The sequence below is a fragment of the Enhydra lutris genome, unplaced genomic scaffold (assembly GCF_002288905.1).
Source record: "Enhydra lutris kenyoni isolate GAN:26980312 unplaced genomic scaffold, ASM228890v2 scaffoldscaffold17, whole genome shotgun sequence".
NCBI lineage: Eukaryota > Metazoa > Chordata > Mammalia > Carnivora > Mustelidae > Enhydra > Enhydra lutris.
The window spans coordinates 17,587,131-17,609,242 of NW_019154101.1; the positions used below are offsets into that span (position 1 = coordinate 17,587,131).

Below are 22,112 nucleotides of genomic sequence, written 5' to 3' on the forward strand. Positions count from 1 at the left end.
ATTAGTAGAGTGATACTTATAATTTATAAAAATAAATATTCATAAATAGGAGATGTGTTACTCAAACAATTTTGTTGTTGTTATTAAGGGCATGCCACTGTTCTTGAAATCTTTTCAGAAATTACTGCTCTTTTGTTAGTAAAATTGTTGATAGTTGATAACTTAGGACAAGTAAAGACTCTCCCAGTCTCTTAATCTTTAATTTTGATCTGTGTGAGTTATCAAAAATATGTATGGAATATTATTTTCAAAGTCCATCCTATAATTATACTTGGATATAACATAAACTGCAAAGAGGTAGAGAGGGAAAAGTAACTATGTCAGCATACTATTTCTTTTTTTGTTTCTTGGTTCTATTACAATGGGCAGGAATAGTGGAAATTCATAAGATGAAAACACTAATATGGTAAAGGTATACAAAAGGGCTTTTTTAAAACATGCATTTGAAAGACACAAATAACAATGTTTAGTTTTATCAAACTTACTTTAAATTGAGTTCCTGTTTGCAGTTTCTACTAGATCTTTGCCAAGAGCTGTATGCAGATGTTTGAGAAAATTAGAACTACAAAAGTATGTTTTTGTAATCTTGTTTTTAGGGGTGAATATTTATATTACAGTACATAAATTTTGAAGCTTATACATTTTTATTTTATTGCTACTTCCCCCATGATCATGTTTTCATTTATTTTTCTCTTCCTCTTCTCAGTTCCTTATATTTGGCCTGAACAAATTAGACTCAACTGAAGGGAAATAGTCCCAGATACAGAATGAGAGGAACAGTGCAAACCATATGGGAAGCTGAGTACAGGAACAAGTTAAAAGATATCCATTTTGGATTTTAAAATTCTTTCACAGTGATAAAGTATGCATCCAGGCAGCTCCGAGTCTGAAAAATACCTCATGCACCTTGACATTCAACAGATATTTATTTTATTCCTCCTACCATGTACAAAATGTTGTGCAAGAGGAATGAGTCACAGCCGATGTCCTCAAAAGGCTTTAAAAATTGGTGAGGTGGAGATGGGAAGCAGTAATCAGAAATTTGTAAGTTCAATAATGGAGATACACCAGAGTGTTTCAGAGCACAGGGGAAGGAGCATACTAGCCCAAAGGGCATAGAAGTCTTCTGGGATAGGGGTGCCCAAGTTAACCCTGAATGGGAGAATGTATGCTAGCCAGGGGATAGAGAGGGAATCGCGGGCAAAGGACCTCAGTCACAAGGCCAATATAAATAAGGCAAAGAGGTGCCATTAATTGGGTATGACCTCAGAGCTTTAGGACTAATGCAGGTTGGGCATGGGTGAAAATGAAGGAGAGGTGGATTGGGGCCAGCTCCTGGAGGGCACCATGCATTCTGCAAAAGGGCTTGGACTTGATCCTTGTAGGTGATGGGAAGGCTGTGAAGGATTAATTAGAGAATGACCATGAGCACATTTACTTTGAAATAATTCCATCTGACATCTGAGTAAAGAATGGATTTGCAGGAAGCAAGAATGCATAAGAGAAGAGTCATTTAGGATGTCGTTGCAAGAGTCCGAGAAGAGTAAATGGCTCCTATTATTTTTCATCCTTCTTGTGTCAGGTGCTCAACCCTGGGATACAGGGCCCATTTTGTGAACAGAAATTATACGTACATTGTTTATCTTTGTTTCTAGGAGCAAGATTGTTGGATTCCTTTCACATGGTTCCCATTTGGGTAGTGGAATATTGGTACAATGCCTCAGGGCACTTAAGAAAGATTTAAAAAATTTTCTACAGTCCTATTCCAAAAGTATAATAAGTTTCTACAGTTTCCCAAAGGTGTAACCATGCCAAATATTTTCTTACATTTTTCTGTGCCTATGAGTATTTGTTGTAATGGACAGTCACTTTTAGATGATGACCTTCTCAACTTGACATTAATCCCTAACAGCACTGATGCAGTAATTATCCACTGCATTTTGTAGCTGGCAATTCTAGGTACTAACACCTGTTATTTGAGATGAAGGCCTTTTGACTTTTAACAGAAAATTTTATTGTAGAATTGGAGGTGTTGATTTTCTTAAGAAAGTCAAGTCATGGTGTTTACCAGTTGTAACTCTATAAAAACAAAATGATTAGAATTTGTTAATGTAAGGGCACCTGCATTAATGTAGGGACTCAGTTGTTTAAGCGTCTGCTGTCAGCTCAGGTCATGATCCCAGACTCCTGGGATGGAGCCCCACGTCGGGCTCCCTGCTTGGTGGGGAGTCTGCTTCTCTCTCTGTCCCTCCCCGATCATGTTCACTCTCTCTCTCTCAAATAAATAAAATCTTTTTAAAAAATAAATAAAATTTGTTAATATAATTGAATTTGTTTCCTTTCTGGTACTTAATAGTTTTTTTTTAATTAATTTACAGGAAAGAAAGTTTATCAGAGTTTCTTCCTAAACCTCTTAGAGATAACAGCATATTTTAATCAGAGACTTGTAAGTATCCTTTTCTTCTTTATTTAGAGAACTAGATATTGATTTTGTGGAAGAATTGGCTCCTTCAAGAATACTCTTGACAGGATATGGCTAAACAATCTGAGTTGGCACGCAAAATTTGAGTGAGAGTAAAACACACAGAAAATCACCTCTCAAAACCCAAAACAAAGAAATCAAAACTGCTGTTAGAAAACCATCAAATCTATCTATAGCTTGTGAACGTTTGACTTATTTTTTGGCAATTTCTCTTTCTTGATGTCACTGTCATTACTTTTTTCCCCTTTGTGAAAATATCTGTGTGTCTGCATATTTTAGGAAGTCTGTAACATCAATGAGAAGGAAGAGGAAAAGGGTAGGGTGTGAACACAGGAAAGGGAAGAATTTGTATTCTGTAAAAAGTTACATGGATTTGGGGGACCTGGGTGGCTCAGTCATTAAGTGGCTGCCTTTGGTTCAGGTCACGATCCCTGAGTCCTGGGATGGAGGCCCATATTGAGCTCCCTGCTCAGCGGGAAGCCTGCTTCTCCTTCTCCCGCTCCCCCTGCTTGTGTTCCCTCTCTCTCTGTGTCTCTCTCTCTCTGTCAAATAAATAAATAAAATTAAAAAGAAAAAAAGTTACATGGTTTTGGACGACTTTGTATTTTCCAGTCACACTTTCAGGGTAATTTTGTACAAAATCAGACCTAGGTCTCCTAATAGCTAAGGTTTAGTCACTTTCATCATATTTTTGAAGTGTCTGTTACTCTGCTAGATGCAAAACTGGCCAACTCAGGAACAGGGAACTGGGGACACCCTTCCTGCTTCAATTTAGCAAGAGGCCAAGACAAGCATATCTTTTCACAAGCAGGTATTTTATCAGATAAATTGAGAAGACTCAATGAGAAGAAGAAGAAAAATCTTTGTCTTAAAAGCATATCTGTAGCAACAGCATTTAATATTTTGTTCCCTGAAGGACATTTGACATCTCATGTAGTCCTCTTCTAGCACTAAGACAAATAATCGTCATACTGAGTTGAGAGCAAGAGTCTAGGGCCCGTGGAGTAAACACAGACAATGAAGCAGTCAGTATCTAAGGTCTGGAGCTGAGAAGTTCTTCACTAGGTGGTAAGAGCTTAGCATACTTCTGGGCTTCTCAACTGTAAATATTTGTGTTGACTAGAGTTGATGACTACCTTAGATCATTTTATGATTTTAGGACATCCCTGAAACTTTGTTGCTTTGTAGTTAATAGTCATTTTATCTTGGGTAATCTATGCTTATTATACTGACTTTAACATGTGCGTAGTAGCTAATAAAACCAACCAGCAGGAACAGAGACATATTTCTAGCTTGCTTCATCAGATAAGATCTCGACAAATTGTTTAATTAGAAGGTGTACTGAAATCTTAATTACACATGCTGTCACAATATAGGTGGTTTCCTAGCTAGGTGACATTAATTTTTAGTACCAATGCATCCATATTTGAAACTTGTGTGTTTGAGCGAGTTACCTGAATTCTCTAATGCTTCAGTTTATCAGTAAAATCAAACTAAAAATGCTTATTTTTTAGGCTTGCATGGGGATTAAGTAAAATGATGAAACAATATAATATAAATAATAATACTGAAATAAACTACTATAATCATAATTTCCTATCTTTATTATATTGTTTTATAGACTTTGAGGTTTTGCCCACATAATGATTTCATTTGTCCGAGTATATAAACTATTTATAAAATCACTGAAAGAATTATGAGAATGGAGATTTCTGGCCACATTCCCAGATATTTTTAACAAGTATCTCAGATAATGCACATGAAATTGACCTACAGGCCACCCTTTGAGAAACACAAATTTTCTCTTAAAAATAAGCCTCAGAGTAGTTGATTTATCAAATCACAAGTGAACTTTGTGCAAAATATATATTCTTGGGCGCCTGGGTGGCTCAGTGGGTTAAAGCCTCTGCCTTCGGCTCAGGTCATGATCCCAGAGTCTTGGGATCGAGCCCCGCATCGGGCTCTCTGCTCAGCAGGGAGCCTGCTTTCTCCTCTCTCTCTCTGCCTGCCTCTCTGCCTACTTGTGATCTCTGTCAAATAAATAAAATCTTAAAAAAATATATATATATATTCTTAGGGCTCCATTTTGGAGATTCCAATTTGGCAGATCCTGAGCAAGGCCTTGCAACTTGTTTTCAACAACTTGCCATGCCGATTTTTATATTTGCAAACCACTGCTCTACAGCCTCACCATATTCTAACTTTTGATTGATAAAGCTTATAGCTGTGCTTACCATATGTAGATGAGGGGATATCATTATGGGTCAATGCTTCAACTAGTCTGGTTCAAGTTCCAAGAGTGAAGGGATGAGCGTGGATGTCTGCATTTGCGTACATGAACAAGGCTGACAGTCTTCTTTGCCTTGGTTATGTAGCTGCTTTAAGTAAATCAAGTCAAGCCCATAAATTGTGGAACCCCGGAATGAGAAAGAACTGTTGGAGACCACCTACTTTGAACCTGTGTTTCACGGGAAGAGGACAGTGGGGCTCCAAGGTCTGCCGAAGGCCAGAGGACAAGACCAAACTGACACTTGGATTTCTGTTCCCAGCTCGGTCCCATTTCCATTGCAGTTGGTTGACTTTGATTCTGTCATTTCAATGAGGTGCAACCTGTGAAACCAGCTACTCTTGTGCTGGCTGTGGGCTTCCCGGCAGGCATAGAAAGTGCTGTGTGAGTCAGCTTTCCTACTTAACTGTTCAGCTGTCTGAAAGTGACAGCTTCTTCCTTTCTATTTCTAGTTCTCTCTCTCGAATAACAAAGAGGCAGGAAGGCCACTGAAAGACTGAAGGTACTCCCCAGGAGAGGCAGCCTGTTCCAGCAGTGGCATCATCTTCTCAGTTGCCTTCCTGATTCTTTATCTTAGCCAGAGTCATCTGCTTTTTCTCTCTTTATCTCTAGATGGCAGAGCCATCATTGCTTTTGTCTGTCATTTTACTCTTGCATCATTTTCTCTTAGCACTCTTTACATCATTTTACTTGCCCTCATTTGGACACCATTTAGCTCTGGCGTGCCATTAAGTTCAACAAATATTAAATACTACTGTGTTCCAAGGACAGTCTTGGGTACCTGAAATGCAAAATGAAGCTAGCATGGTCCTGGTTTCAGAAGAGTTTTCAGTGTCATGGGGGAGAGAATCAATACAACAAATCTGCAGGAGTGTTTGAGAGTGTTACAGTAGCCAAGGATACCATGTCAAGAGAGTCAAAGAAATATTGGGAAAGGAAGTGACATCAGTCTTTTTTGAGTGAAAAAATCATAACCCATAAGATAAATGTGCAACCACCTGAAGAGAATGTTTCTAAGGCTTAATGAAGAGAGCTAATGCCATCAGAGATGAATAAGGTGGGTGTTGGCATGATGATGAGAAAGGGACACTGCAACGTGTAGCAGGAGACCTGGGTCTTCTGCTCACACTACCAATCCCAACCTATGTGACTTGCGTCAATCCAGTAAGACTTCTCTGGCCCCACTTGAGTGCTCATTGGCCCCACTTGAGTGCTCACTGAATTCATTCAAATAATGAAATTCAAGTTATAGGCTGTCCTACATTTTTGAGATACGGTCAGGTGGAAGAAAAGTGCCTCCCAGATGAAGTGGTATCTGAGCCAAAGCCTCAGTTTTGAGCTTACCTCAATACCTCAATTTTGAGGTATTGAATGAGTGAAGAAAAGCTTTGGAAGGAGAATGCTCCAGCCAGGAGGAACTGCGTCCATTCACTGGCCTGAGTCTGGAGGTGAAGGGAGTATTTCTGAGAGCTACAAGTCCTGAGTGGGGAGCAGTTTCTTTCAGCTGCGGGACCACAGGGGAGGAGAACCAAAAGGCAAGGCTGATATATAAGCAGAATGTAGATCATGCAGGGTGTTGTTAGTCATGCTAATGAACTTGGTTACTTTTTCTTGGCTTAAGGGCAACGGTCAAAGATTAAGATAGTAAGATTTGCGTGGCTAGCATAAAGAGTGGAAGAGGAAAAGAAAACTGAGGCAGGATGAAGGGGATACTCCAGTCTGAAGATGTTGGTGACCTTAACTAGGTTAGGAAAAGTGAGCAGAGAAGTTGGTCCATCAACTAAATAGCTATTTGAGAAAAGAGTTTATATGACTTGATGGTCGTAGAGGTGAGGGAAAAAGATGCCTGCTGGGCTTCTGACCTGTGCAATTGGGTAAATTTTAGTGCTGTTCATGGAGAAAGAAGCCCAGGGGGAGGAACCGGCTTCAAAAGGAATTTGGGAATCTCTAACATGAGGGGATGAAACCAGCCAATCTGTCCTGGGGCTCCTCATACTAACTGGCCTTCCACATGCTGAGAATATCACACACGTTGTCACACTTAGTCTTCTCAGCTGTGGGAGGTAGTATTCTGTGCTCAAAAGATGTGAAAGCTGAGGCTCAGAGAGCTTAATGCCTTGTATAAGGTCCCTTAGCTAATAAGTAGCGGAGCCAAAAGTTCAGACCAAGCTAAACCAGGTGCATTTCATTCTAAAGCACACACACCTTCTATTTCATCGCTCCCTTTTCCCTTTGAGCCTGATATGTGTAATTCTGTGAAAATAGGTCACTTGTAGAACACAAATAACTTTAGACTTTATGTATTGTTAAATTGAAGGCATAAACTCTACCTTCTAACCAGTTATTATCTCTCACCTGGAATACTGCAGTTGTCTCCAAACTCATCTCTTGAATTCACTCTTCAATTTGCACCGAAGTAATCTTTTTAAAGTTCAGTTTTGATCATCATGCTATTGCTTAAAAAATGTCAATGACTTTCCATTGCTTTTAGGATAGAACAAATCCTTAACCTGCCCCAGTGATGTGTAGCCCCTGTTAACTGTCCCACTTCATCTTGTGCCATTTTCTACCTTCTTCTCTGTACTTAGGCCATACTGGCCTTCCCTCAGCTTCTGAAGTGTGCTGTGCTCTTCTCCTCTGCATGAAATACTTGTCTTCTGTCTCTGTATCAACCAGCTAGTGCCTTTTCTTCATAGCTCAGCTAATCTTGTCAACGAATCAGGTTCTGATACACTCAACAAAACAATTTTTTCACCTAAGACCGCAATTTGTACTTATACATGGATTGTGTTCATTTTTTTCCTCACCCATTAGATTCCTTAAAAGTAGTTCTATAACTGTTTTGCCAGGCATATAATTGGCACTCAATAGATATTTTCTAAGCAAATTAATAAATTTACAAAAGAATGAATGCATTTCTAGATTAGTTAATTTATATTTGATTATTTATTTGGTATATTATTTAGAATAGAAAAAAGAACAGTTTCTTTATTCCCATAAAATAACTAATTTCAGTTATATATAACATTGTTTGTGTTTTTCTTAAGATTTTATTTATTTGACAGAGAGACAGAGATCACAAGTAGACAGAGAGGCAGGCAGAGAGAGAGGGAGAAGCAGGCTCCCTGCTGAGCAAAAAGCCCGATGTGGGGCTCAATCCCAGGACCCTGAGATCATGACCTGAGCCGAAGGCAGAGGCTTAACCCGCTGAGCCACTCAGGCACCCAACATTGTTTTTTAATATCTTGTTGATACAGCATTTCCCCTGGTATTATATTATAATTGTTTTTCCCTTTCTGAAGTCAATTTTCTTTTGCACGATAGATGAAGCTAATTCCAACAGCATAGTGGTAATTACTGAATTGACATTTTTTGGATTAAACCAATTAAACCAAAGCAATTAAGACTTGGAAATGGCAACTATAGAAGAACAATATGTCATCATTCAGTGTACCAATGAAGAATGGAAATGTGTTATAATTAGTTTGTAAATGTCACATCTTTATTGGACTTGCTAATTAAATGAGACTTTTCCATCCCAGCCTTGCTGAAAATAATTTGGAATTTTCAGGAGTGATATTTTATTTTTTTCACTCAAGAATGATTCTCTGCCATGTGACGATCATAGTCTAACAAATAAGGCTTGGATTAGACCTAGTGAAGAATGCCACTAATGTGTGAACCCTTGGCCCTCAAGTGGTGGTGGACTATCAGTGCTCAAAATAGGCTACCAGGACTCAGGACTGAATAAATGATAGGGCTGGACTGGGATAGAATCTATCATAAGATATTTTTGCAATGTATTCTACAGATACATTGTTGAGACCCCCCCAATTGTCTATGAACATTGACTATGATTATCTAGCATTTCAATCTCAAAGAGCCAACTGAAGGGATTAGATTACATGAGCACCCAACAAAGTTCTTTAGCTTGAATAGTTTGTAATTCTACATGGAGGAAGGGACAAATTAAAGGCAGGTGGAAGAAGGCTTATATATTAGAGATTAAAGTTCCGGTTGTTATAGGAAATAGGTTTTTGGCCATTAGGACAACAATTTATGATATAGTCCAGCATTTACCAACATGGGCATCCTGGTCTTCTAGGATTCTACAGAATTATTAGAGGGGTCTACAAGCCATGTATGTATCTGTGTCTAAATAAATACTGTCATATATCATACATATTACCATTTTCCAAATATATATAGGTTAGTGTTATAAAAATGAGAATTTATATTTCATAGAATCTTTTCATCTGTTATGTATTTTCTCAGTCAGATATCTAAAAAATGTGGGTTCTTCAATCCTGAGGCATCATTTTGCATTAAATCTCAATGAACAAGTTATATCTGTCATACTATGGGGTATACAAACTGTTTTTTTCTCCACACCTAGTATTTCTGAGAATCTTCAGATGATAGGACTCCATCCTGAGTGCTACCTTCACTTTTCTCATCTGATGCTCTGGTTTCTCTGCTCACCACTTTCTACTGTTTCCCACAACTTTTTTGATGCTGCTGCCAAACTCTCTAGTTGAAATCAGACTAGGATTGTCCTCAGGGTCCTCTCTTTGTTGCCCAAAGCAAAGATATCATTAGGATGGTTGTGGCGTATAATAAAGTTTACCCAAGACTGGAGGATAATATGAGAGAATTATAGTGCAGAAATGGGAAACCTAGCATTAGGTATTCAACATCATTACTACTAGAGTCAGTTCATTATGCCCATTCATGGGAGATCCCTACTGGTTGGCTCTGTCCTTAGTGTCTAGCCTTGTTTCAGGTTTCTACCCTCCTTCCACAGGCAGTTGCCTCCCTGGGCTCTAGGCTAGAATCCCTCTCCCTGCACATAAAGAAATCACTACATGTTGTGATTTTATATCCTAGAAGTTATTATGCCATTCAGACCCTAGTGTATACAACTTTAAAATTACAATAAGTAACTGTTATTGTCTGAATATTATCATTCCCAGGTAGGATTATCATTTAATGACCCTCTACCCCAACAATCTACTCCCAAGCAAGGGGGCTTTCCAATCAAAAGGGTGAATGATTAGTTTCACAAAGTCTCAGAAGAACATAGATTGACTTCTAAGCACAGCACAGAGTCAGGATATGGAGATGTCTTTCCCTAAGAGATTTTGCAATCAGAAACTTTCCCTTCAGCACATGAAGGCATAACCTTCATGGAATGGGGTAGCAAAAGGTCTACCTTCTTCTCCTTTCACCCAAAGGCTTGGTCTTTTCCTGTTGCAAATTACATCCACCATGTCCATAGGTGATCTGATATTTAAAAAATGGTTTTGTCCTTGAAAAAATTAGAAATCATAATTATTGTGGGATAAATACCAGCCCAGGTGTCCAGTGACATGATGTCTAGACTTGATTCTGAAATTAATGAGATCTCTGTCATACCAGCAATCTGGTCTCCTTTTTCTCATCTTTGAAATCAGGATTGCTTTCTTGTTAATTTGATTTTTGTTTATTATTTGCTGATGACTAAACTTCTTCTGACTCCAAAATTCTCAGGTATCTCCAAGTTACTTATGGAATGTCTATTGTTTTGCTTTTCTCTGATCTTCAGTAGCATTGAGTAGCTTGGCTTTGCATCAACTCTATGAAATTGTAAAATAGAGGACACCTGTGTGGCTCAGTCAGTTAACCATGGCTTAGTCAGTTAAGGGTTTACCTTTGGTTCAGGTCATGATCCCAGGAACCTGGGATCGAGCCCTGCACTAGGCTCCCTGCTCAGCTCCCTCTGCCCCCTCTCTGCTCATGCAGTCTCTCTCTCTCTCTCTCTCTCACACACACACACACACACAAATAAGTAAATACAGTCTTTAAAAAAAAAGAAACTGAAAAATAGAGAAAAAAAACTAGATTAAGTGTGCTGTGGTCAAGGTCAGAATAAACATTTGAATGCCTTGTGCAAAATGTTACATCTCGATTTTTTAAATTAGTCTATTGAAATATTTCTATATATTCTTAAAAGCAGGAAGCACACTTATTAATTTTCACCCAGCTACTGAACTTCACAGGTCATTAAAAATGTGTTGTGAAAAATTAGTCACTTGCCCCCAGTTATAGATGGTGATAGAATTAGGAGTTGAATCATATGTTTCCATCACTACTCTTAACTTTAAAAATAAGAGTTAACACTAAGATAATTTAAAGGAAGAGACTGTGTCAGGGTGCAGATAATATTTTAAAAATGCAATTTTAAAGAGACCAAAAATTCTACTTACATTTATAATTATTACTATGTGTATGAGAAACAAAGATGAGAATATTTCAATATATGTTCCCCAGATAAATCTTGAGGCAAATTACAGAAAGTATCAAAGGAAAAGGAAGATTCTTAAACTCCAAAGAGTTTACTACACGCATTAACTAGAGGCAAAATGCCCACTCAACTTGATGTTTATGGGAAAAAAAATACTCAATGAAAATATTGTTATGACTGGGCTAGCTTAAATTAAAAACACATCAAAGAAACATGATGTTTTCAGACTACAGAAAGCCTTCTGATATAGAACTTACTAGGAAACAGGTTTTGAATTTTAATTTTGGCAATTAATATTTTAAAATATGAAGACTATTTAAGTTAACAGAAGACAGGCAGCTCTGCTTTCCCTCCATGCCTCATGGATGATTTGCTGGGGAAAGTCACACACATAGGTAGGTATAAAAAAGACCCATGAACATCTGTATTGTTTTCATTATTTCCTAATGGGGCTTCTGAAAATGCCAGAATGTTCCTCTCTCCATACAATGTGATGTATGATTATTGTGTGTATGATTATTGTCACCATCCTGCAGTCCCCAATATGCAAGACTTCCTGGTTTTCAGAAACCTTACTACTCTGAGGTGGAGTATGTAGCTTAGAACTTAAGAGTCATCTCTTCTGAGATTGAAAGACCCAGGGACAGTCTCCTGGTGACACAAGAATGACTTGAATAAGAACATTCCTCATTCAAATGAAACAAGAGCTATCATGTATATACTGATTCATTTTTCTTTAAGCTCACACTTTTTAGTGCAAGTAAAATATATTTTTAGTTTTTATCTATCTAGCTCAAAAAATTCCAAGTTTTGAAGTTATTGCAATAAATGTACCTCATCTGTAGGTCTTGAAAGTGAAACAAATTGGTTTATAAATCCTTATAATTACAATATGCTTTAATGACTACTTTCCTGTTTAGTTTCTGGCTGCTTTTGATGAATGATTGGGAAGTTTAGGTGAATTTAGGCAGATTTGTGTGAAGGTAAGAACAGTGAAAGAGGTGACAGCTAAAAGCAACTTAAAACTCTAAAGATCTAGGTTCTCATGCCTACACTGCAAATGGAAGATAAAGGATTTAGTCATTGAAGAGACATAACAACACAGGGTTAGGGTAAACTGAGGCTCAAAGAGGTTGAGGAATCTGCCTGATGGTGTGTAATTGGTGTTGCTAAAAACACAGATGCAACTCCAGCCTCCCTGCCCCAACCTTAAACTTGGGCAAAAGATAAAATGCTGATAATTCAGGAAAGTCTTCCCACTACTTTCCCAAATAACACTTCTTTTCTATTAACTAATTTGCAGAAGTGCCGCCATTAATGATTTGATTCTTTGGTCTAAGACTTTGGAGTTTTTCTTGTAGGGAACCACACAGCATATTTCTGTGAATGAATTAAGCAAATTTTTCCAAGAGTTGGTCTGAATAGGATAAAGAGGAAGAGGACATTGGAAGGTCTACAGCAGGAGTGGGGTCAGGAGAACAGGAGAAAATTGATGAAGGAAGACTGTGAAGGGTGCAAAGCAGTTGGCCTGGGAGAGTCTGTAATTGACTAAAGGCAGTGCTGACTGTTGTAATGAAATTGTGCTCTAAATGTGTTTTAATGTAATCATGTAATGTTTGTTTCCCTTACTTCACTGCCTTCATAGATTTCATTCACAGTATTTATCCTCTTACAAACAGCTGTTTTACATGCATCACATTTCAAAAGATTGCTTCTGATTTTTTTATTCAGAAGATGCACATTTATAAATGATGCTCTCCAAATATTAGTTGAATTAAGCGAAATCTTCTTCAACCTTGCCTTTTTCTTAGTCCATTGTTTTTTTTACAATGTCTTTGAAAGATCCAAAGATATCTTGGTCAATATCGTCCAGAGTGTTCTGGCTCCTCAGGCTGACTTTACAAGGTAAACAAGCTTTGGTGAGCAATTGTGTCTGCTGTATTCAGTGTATCCACGTTTCCATGCTTCCTTCCTCCTCTGCTTCCCCTGCTAGTGAAGATCTTTAGAAGTGTTGATAGTTACACTAATTTTCAGATTATTACAAATGAGCTAGGCTTTTAGTATTTTCTTTGGTTATTTTAATGATGGATTTGGGAGAATTTTTCTATGCTGAAATTCTTCAGCATTCTTAATGCGAAATCTGATGTGAAATTGGGGTGCAAAAGATCTACCTTCTTTTGAACCTTCCAAGAGACCTATTTTTTGGTCTTCTTCTTTCCACAATTTAATGTTCCTGGGTGACTCAGTCAGTTAAGTGTCTGCCTTTGGCTCTGGTCCTGATCCCAGCATCCTGGGATGGAGTCCCACTGAGCTCTTTGCTCAGCACGGTGTCTGCTTCTTCCCTGCCTCTGCCCCTCCCCCTGCTTGTGTTTCTCTCTCTGTCAAATAAATAAAATCTTAAAAAAAAGATAAAAAGAAATATGATGTGAAATGGATCAGAGTGTTAGGTTGACTTGCAACATCCTTCTTGATTCAGAAATATTGCCAGGCCTAGAGTATAAATGTACTAATGCTTAAAATGCCAACGAGTGCTTTCAGGTTTGATAACATAAGCTTCCTATCTGCTCAGACAGGATTTACAAATGATGTGGATTGCAAAGTCAGATCGATGTGAGGTTCATTTGGAAAGCACTCATTGAACAACTACTATCCACTGTCCACACGTAGAACGTATTTTTCTTTCCTTCCAGGAGTTATGGTCTCCTAGGGGTAAAACAAATCATCCACACAGAACACATCATGAAAAATATATTAAACTTATTTAGAGGTGGACTTTAAGGTTGACTGTTAGAGTGAATAGTGAAAAAGCCCAGGGGATGACTGATACAGCCAAGGCCATCGTATATGTCCTAATAGAGCAGGTCTGGAAAAATTTAGTGATTTAATTTTTAATCTGCTACAAGAAAATTTGCAATAACCTTGGAAATTGGATGAACAGATGTCTAAGGTTGTGCACATGCATTGGTATACTTTGCTAAAACAAGCATTCTTCGGGGTCATACATGCCGTTAGTCCCTGAAGCCCAATAACTTATAAATAACCTCGATTCCAGTTCAGTCATTCCCAAATTTGTGTGACAGCATGAATCTCCCTGGGTGCTTACAATGCACATGGTGTCAAACACACTGAGTTGGAGGTTCTAGTCTGTATTGTTAACCGACTACCCAGGTAAGCCTGATGGGCAGGTAAATTTGGGAATCTCTAGTTCATCTGGCATAAGATTAATTTTCGTTAAATAGGCTTTTTACCCACCCTTGCCCCCTCTCTTTCTCTATTTTTCTCCCTCTCCCCCATCAAGACTTACAAAAATAAATAAATCTTAGAAAGAGCTAATTTGCTTTAAATTTACTTTTAGTCTCCAGGCTGGCATAAGTGAGATACAGTTTTCCAAGAGACCTATTTTTTGGTCGTCTTCTTTCCACAATTTAATCAAGTGTTAAGGTGAAAATTTGATTCTTCTCTGTGAAGTGGCTCATAAGACAGAAGAGGAATTAATTTACACTGCCTGGTGTTAGGATGCATTATGATTATGTTGGCAAAGCTATAAAAAGAAAGTATCCAAAGCTTATTAAAAAATTCCATGGAGGTCCCTGTTAAAGCAGATGGATGAAGCAGAGTGCCTTATCATTTAGCAGCTACTGAGCTAAAGGATCTTCGAGCCAAGGTGTATATAGCTGGGGCAGCTTGGCGAAGGTCACCAAATCATAGTTACAGCTTTCAAGGGGAAAGTTCAGAATTTTACAGTAAAATGCATACTTGTTTGTCTTACTGTACAAAAATGACTAAACAGCCTGATAAATACATTGCCATCACTAGTCAATTACCCCCAGGAAATCTAATAGTAGATTTCCTTTGTTGCATTTGTTGGGTCGTCCTCTCCTTTGTAATCAGAAAATGTCTTTCCACAAAATGCCAACTAGAACAACAAAGATAGGATACAGGAAAAATAAATAAATAAGCAATTAAATAGTCTAAAATTACCCTCCCCCCTAACAAAAAGTTTTATGGTTTTTACATAAAAATTTTATCGACCTCATACTATTTTCATTGAATTCTGCTACTTATGATATAAGATAAGTTGAAAAGTAAAAGTAACAACCTGAAAATAGCAGTAATTAGATTATAGAGAATATTATACCACCAGCAATAGGAATTTGCTCTCATTTTACTCTGGAAAAGAATTTTAAGACATCTGAATGTGTGTGTGTTCACAGATTATATAATTATACTATATATGTATGTCATGTAATAGTTAATTAGAAGTATAAAGAGAACAAAAAAATTGATTTTTATTCAAAGTGCTTATTATTGCAATTTGTGAGCTTTATTTTTAAGATTCAAAATTGAATGGAAATTTTCATATTAGATGACTTGTTTGAAAAATGTTATGAGTTTGGTTCAATACTATGGAGAATATGAAGTTCAAATCAAGAAAATATTCTTTTTTTTTTTAAAGATTTTATTTATTTATTTGACAGAGATCACAAATAGCAGAGAGGCAGGCGGAGAGAGAGGAGGAAGCAGGCTCCCTGCCAAGCAGAGAACCTGATGTGGGGCTCGATCCCAGGACCCTGGGATCATGACCCGAGCCAAAGGCAGAGGCTTTAACCGACTGAGTCACCCAGGCGCCCCCAAGAAAATATTCTTGATAAGGTGATTCATGTGAATGGTATATGGCATAGTAGGCGAATTTTAGGTGGCGTCTGTCCCTAACTTTATAATTCTGGGCATTTCTATGCTATCTAATCTCTTCTAAACTTCTAAGGGTTGATGATTGTAGAAGGGAGGCAATAAAATGAAACTATGAAAAACCATGTTTTGGAATCACAAGTAACAGGGCTTAAATCCTAATTTGGAGCAAGTTCCAAATATCTGGAAGATTCAATTTTTGGTTGTCTCGTTTGAATTATGGGTATAATTCCCACCCTATCTCACCTGACCTTGTATGTCTAACATTTGTGGTAAAGAGTAAATAAAATAATGTATATAAAACAATCCATTATACCTAGGTAAGTAAAGGCTCAATTAAGAGTGGCTGTTTTAAAGGTGTACAGCTGATAATTAAAATAATTATTCCTTTACACTTCCTTTAATGCTTTCTATAGACATTATTTGTTGTGTAATGATACATGTTCACTTAAGTTTCCGATTAGGTTTTTAAAGATTTATTTATTTATTTTTAGAGAGAGAGCAAAAGCAAGAGGGGTAGAGAAGAGAATCCTAAACAGACCCTACACTGAGCATGAGAACCCAACATGGGACTTGATCTCATGACCCTAATCATGACCTGAGCCAAAACAAAGAGTCAGATGGATAACCTGACCGACCAACTGGACCACCCAGGCAGCCCTGATTAGTTTTTTTTTTTTTAATCATTTTTTTTTTAATTTATTTTCAGCATAACAGTATTCATTGTTTTTGTACCACACCCAGTGCTCCATGCAATCTGTGCCCTCTCTAATACCCACCACCTGGTTCCCCCAACCTCCCACCCCCCCACCTCTTCAAACCCTTCAGATTGTTTTTCAGAGTCCATAGTCTCTCATTGTTCACCTCCCCTTCCAATTTTTTTAAAATGCAAACAAAAAGCCGAAGTGTCAGAGGTCGGAGTTGTCTCTGGAAATAACCTGACTCTTTGAGAGAAAGGACTTTTTAAGGCATTTGAACCTGGAGAGTTGAAAACAGACTTCAGAGTGGGAAAGAGTACATGACAACATAATAGTTTTTGTTTCTGGCAAGAGAATTGAGTCATTCATTAGCTGGTGAGAGAGCAATTCAAGATGTGACAAGGCCCTGGGTGTTATCTGAGTTTCTGGGAAGATGTCCAGAACCCCAGTTTTCTGGGTTGAGTTACAGAGGAATTAAGCAATAGAAATTTGAATGAGGTTAGGAAATCCAATTATAGACAGAACTGTGACTTAATTCTCAAGGAAACATAGTACCTTCAAGAAGCTTCATATTTAGTAGAACCCTAGAAAGATAGAGGAGCAATGATGAGGAGAAGCGCCCCAGCAGATGGCCATGTGGAGCTCCCAGACCCCCAAAGGGGTGCAGGAGAAAGACTGAAATGAACTCAAGAAGGGCACAGGGTGGTTTAAGTAGACCCTAAGCCCTAAATACCTTAGGGTTGGAACAATGAGGATGCAGATGCACACACCTCTACCTGAGGTCCTGGTCATGCATGAGACGATGGCAGTGGATCTCAGCACACAATGATGAACAAGACAAGTTGTAACTCCCAAGAGGGTATGCCTGGTCACAGGTCATCTGTAAACTGGATGCCTCTCCTCCCTAATACTTAAGGCTCCCTTTCAAGAGAGAAAGGAGAGTGGTATTGGTGTTGGTGTTTTAGTTGCCTCATATTCACCCCATTGGTGAAGGAGAGATTCCCACCTGAGGATTGTGGGGATGGTAAACACATGACACCTGACACTGGACAGAGGGGATTGTATGAAATCAGGAGAAGTTTATTAGTCACATATATTCATAGCTTTGGGTAGGCAGACACTGTTCAGGACTACCTAGGGCATGCACTTGGGAACAGAGTGAACAACAGGGCTGTGGGAGGCAGGCTCTGTAGTAGTAAGAAAGTGGGGTTCCAGTGCACCTGGGTAGCTCAGTTGATTGAGTGGCCTTTGGCTCAGTCATGATCTCAGGGTCCTGAGATCAAGCCTGCTTCTCTCTCTCTCCCCTTGCTCTTGCTTAATCTCTCTCTGTCAAATAAATAAATAAAAATCTTAAAGAAAAAAAAAAAGAATCTGGGGTTCCTCTTGGTTCATGTGGGAAGATATGATTGGCTTGTCTGAATAATTCTGCTGGCAGTCAGGAAACTGAAATCTGCTACTCAGGGATGAGAGAAATTAGGCCTGGTCCCTTTGATAGAGGGAGGGTTGTTTGGCAAAGGGGCCTTATCTACAAGGGCTGTGTGGGGAGGGAACTTGTGGTTAGGCCATTTGGGATCCCCGTTCAAGGTGGGCTAATTTTTAAATAACAACTTTAGTGACATTAAGTAAAATTTGTTATTGAAGAATATGTTACCCCCAGAACCCAAAAGGGACTAAAGATGGTGAAATTGTCTTAACCATGTGAGTGCTGAGAAGGTCAATACCTGTTTCTTTTTTTTTTTTTTTTTCTTTTTAAGATTTTATTTATTTATTTACAGAGCATAGGAGTGGGGAGGTGCAGAGATAGAGGGAGAGAGAGAATCCCAAGCAGACACCTCGCTAAACATGGAGCCCAGTGCTGATTGGATGGAGTCAGCAATTTCAGTAATTAGGTTGTTGGCTGTAGGACCTTAATGGGATGGCATGTGGCATTACAGTTGCAGCAATCAACTGTAGGCCACCATTCATTTGTTCCAGATTTAAGGAACAAGCCAAATAAGGCTGTTAAATGGAATACCAGTGGAATCAGGGAAGGATTCACTCATTACCTGTTAAATAGCAAGTTTTTAATCCTTGAGGACCTTGTTTTAAATTACATTGAGTCATGTTAACTATTTAATGGGGTTGGGGGAGTAGGGAGTGAGGGATGGGTCATGAGTTCTTATTTTGTTAAGCCAGTAATTTTCATCTATTTTTTATTGGGTCAGAGTATCCATGCTCACTATGGGATATTTTAGGGCAATGAGTGCTAAAACCATAGGGAATTTAAGCTAGACAGAATTTCCTGTAGTTAAGGAGAGTCATATCTCTTTGTGTTCTACTTTACATTCAGTAATTCCCTCATGGTAGGGGATACCATGTTTACTTTTAGTGGGATTCAAGGTATAACTGTAATTTTAGCCTTAGTATTTGTTAAGATCAATCAATGAATTTCTGCAGATAGTAAAATTAATTCAGGGGTGCCTTGGTGGCTCAGTCAGTTAAGCATCCAAATCTTGGTTTCAGTTAAGGTCATGGGATTGAACCCCATGTTGGGCTCCAAGCAGAGCAAGAGGTCTGCTTAGAGATTCTCTCCTTCCGCCCCTCCCTCACTTCTCTCTCTTTCTCTCTCTTAAATAAATAAAATCTTTAGAAAATTAACTCAGAATCTATATTATAAAGGCACACAAATCAGTGTCCTTTTATCTTTTGTTATATAAAAGTTTCTAGTAAATTTTGGATTTCCAGTGAGGTCAAATTATGGACCTTTGTTTTAAGTTGTTTCTTGTTGGTTTTCTCTCCTTGTATTCTACATTCTTTCTTTCTTTTCTTTTTTTAATTTATCTTATTATTATTGTTTGGTCACTGGATATAGGTGAGGAATGAGGGTGAGGTGGGGAATGGTGCTCTCTACTCCTATCATACTTATAAGTTTCTTCCCCCAGAGAACCTCAAATCAGTATCATCAGGGTTGGGGACATTCCCAATAGCGGTAGTTGGTTTATAAACCGTGGGCTTAAATTCAGTTTGAATGAACCCCTTCATGATGCCACAAGGGTGCCGTGGGTGTTTTGTGGAGGATTAGGATCTTTGTTACAACTGAAACATGGGGAGCAGAGTGGTGCAGGGTAAGAGTTGTGGGTCTACTACCAGGCTTGTTGGATCAAAACCCTCCTCTGCTGTGGGCCCACCTCCTCTGTCATGTGGAATTCTTTCTTTCTTTTTTTCCTCTGTTCAAATTCCACAAATTTGAAATATTTTAGGTTTTTAGCCATGTAAAGTTGCAGCTTTCAGTTTCTGTCTGCACAATCACCTATAATGCATACTTTTGGGGTATTTATGGGGAAAGTTTCAGGAGCTTGGTAGCCTCCTTTGTCGGGGGTTGCCTCTTTGTCCAGGGAATTCCAGTCTTCCTGGAATCAAGGTTCATATCCAGTAAACTCATTTTGTGTATGGCTTGGATGGAGACCATAAGGCCAATGATTGCAAGATTAGCCCTTTGGTGTGTCGGTAGACAGGAATACTGAGCAAAACCTAGGTAGGTACACTGGCTGCAAGTTTTGTTTTGGGAGAGCAGTTGAGTACCAATGTTCCTTCCTCCCCCTACCTTTTTTTTTTCACCAGCCCCTGGGCCACAGGCCAAGATGGATGTGCACCTCGATACTCCTGAGGGTCAGGAGAGCGCAAGCAACAGTGGCAAGGGGAGCAGCAGCACAGGAAACCAGCAAGGTCACTACCCTTGCATGAACAACTGGGATGCCATGCTTAATTCTCTATGGGGTGGTGATCTCCTTTCTTTCCACAAATCTCATAAAAGGCTATCTGTGGGCCTGTCCCAGAGGTGCACAATTACAATGTCTGTATAGCTTCCCAAGCAGCTGATGGTAGTCCCCAGGCCAGACACAGTGACTTGGGCTGATCCTTGGTAAGCAAAGACGACCTGCCAAACAGACTAAACCTGACATCACCAGGTTATAGCAGGATGCAGTGAAATAACGATACTCATCTTGGGGACAAGAGAGTTTTAGGGTGGAAAGTGATGGCAACACCTAGCAAAGACAACAGAATACCACACAGGACATAGCCCAAATCTGCCGGCAATTAGCTATTCCTTCCCAGGCAGTGTTACCATATCACAGAATCAGTTTAGTTAACCAAGAGCAGTTAATTGAGGTTGACCAGGTGTCCTCAGTCATGGTGGAGCATGTCATGTGGTTTGGGACACAGTGGTTTCTTAATCGCCCCATTGGTATGGGAATAGCTAGACATTGAGCACTTGCCACTGAACAGATGAGATTGACAGCAAATTTTTAGTCACATGTATTTATAGCTCAGGGAGAAGGATACTGAAGGCCATGCAGGGCTTCACAGGGATTGTACTTAGACACAGAGTAACCAACCGAGGACGATAGGAGGCAGACTTTGTAGTAATATGAGTGTGTGATGCCTCCTGGTTCTTACAAGATGATATGATTGGTTTGTTTGAATATTCCACAGGCTTGCAAAAGGATAAATAGGAACTGTGCCTGGTCCCTCTGATTGTTTGGCTAGCATACCTTATCCTTGAGAACAGAGTGGGGAGGGAAACTTTTATATTTAGGCTATTTGAAGCCCTCCCAGTTTTTCCATATGTCAAGGCAGCATATAATATTGAGCCTTAATTTTAGGCTTTACACCACATGGAGAAATGAATTCTGTGTATGATTGTGAATTGGTTGGAAATTTACCCCAGAGAGAATAAATTTTAATGTGGAAATGAATGATTACACTTGAAATCACAAGACTGTTTTCTTCTCTGAAGGAAAAACAGGGATCTGTGGATTAAAATCAGTTCTGTTAAAGAATAATGCATTTATATCATTGCACATCTGTTTTTTGACTGAATAAAATGAGTATCTTGCTATTACTTGGATAAAAAAATTATTGAGGAACACCTGGCTGGCACAGTTGGTAGAGAATCCAACTCTTGATCATAGGGTTATAAGTTTGAGCCTCATGTTGGATATAGAGATCACTTAAAATATAAAAATAAAACCCCTTTGTCTACCACTATACTATCAAACAAGACAGTGAGCATTATTTTAAAAAAAATATTGAAACTGAACTAGAACTCCCTTTTATAAAATAATGGAAAACTTAATGTCCTTTAGAAAGCCCTAGTACACAATGCTCTACAATGTAGGATATATTAAAAATTTTTTTTAAAGATTTTACTTATTTATTTATTTAGAGCATGCACACATGCTTGGGGGAGGGACAGAGGGAGAGGGAGAGAATCTTTTTTTTTTTATTCAGACAATGTTTATTTACTGAATTTTTTTATAAACATATATTTTTATCCCCAGGGGTATAGGTCTGTGAATCGCCAGGTTTACACACTTCACAGCACTCACCATAGCACATACCCTCCCCAATGTCCATAATCCCACCCCCCCAACCCCCCTCCCCCCATCCCCCCTCCCCCCATCAACCCTCAGTTTGTTTTGTGAGATTAAGAGTCACTTATGGTTTGTCTCCCTCCCAATCCCACCTTGTTTCATTTGGGAGAGAGAGAATCTTAAGCAAACTCCATGCCCATCATGGATCCCTATGCAGGGCTTTTGCTTATGACCCTGAGATCATGACTGAACAAAAATCAAGAATTAGACACCTAACTGACTGAGCCACACAGGTGCCCCCTCTTCAAAACTTTAAAAT

At 38.7% G+C, this 22,112-nt stretch overlaps 1 protein-coding gene across 7 annotated transcripts in view; it reads left to right on the forward strand.

Annotated features, from left to right (window-relative positions):
- Positions 1 to 22,112, forward strand: part of LOC111147601 (cAMP-dependent protein kinase inhibitor beta) — a 108,404-nt gene that overhangs the window by 64,187 nt on the left and 22,105 nt on the right. For 4 of the 7 annotated variants that reach the window (XM_022503735.1, XM_022503734.1, XM_022503737.1 and 1 more), the window contains one exon: positions 2,379 to 2,446. The exons of 2 other annotated variants lie outside the window; for them this stretch is intronic. Coding sequence is in view for 1 of the 5 variants with exons in the window: in XM_022503733.1 (XP_022359441.1) it covers positions 20,060 to 20,144 (85 nt within the window). In the remaining 4 variants the exon portion in view is untranslated. Of the gene's footprint in view, positions 1 to 2,378; positions 2,447 to 20,059; positions 20,145 to 22,112 lie in introns of those variants that run through there. One more of the 7 variants, XM_022503733.1, reaches the window with a different exon arrangement.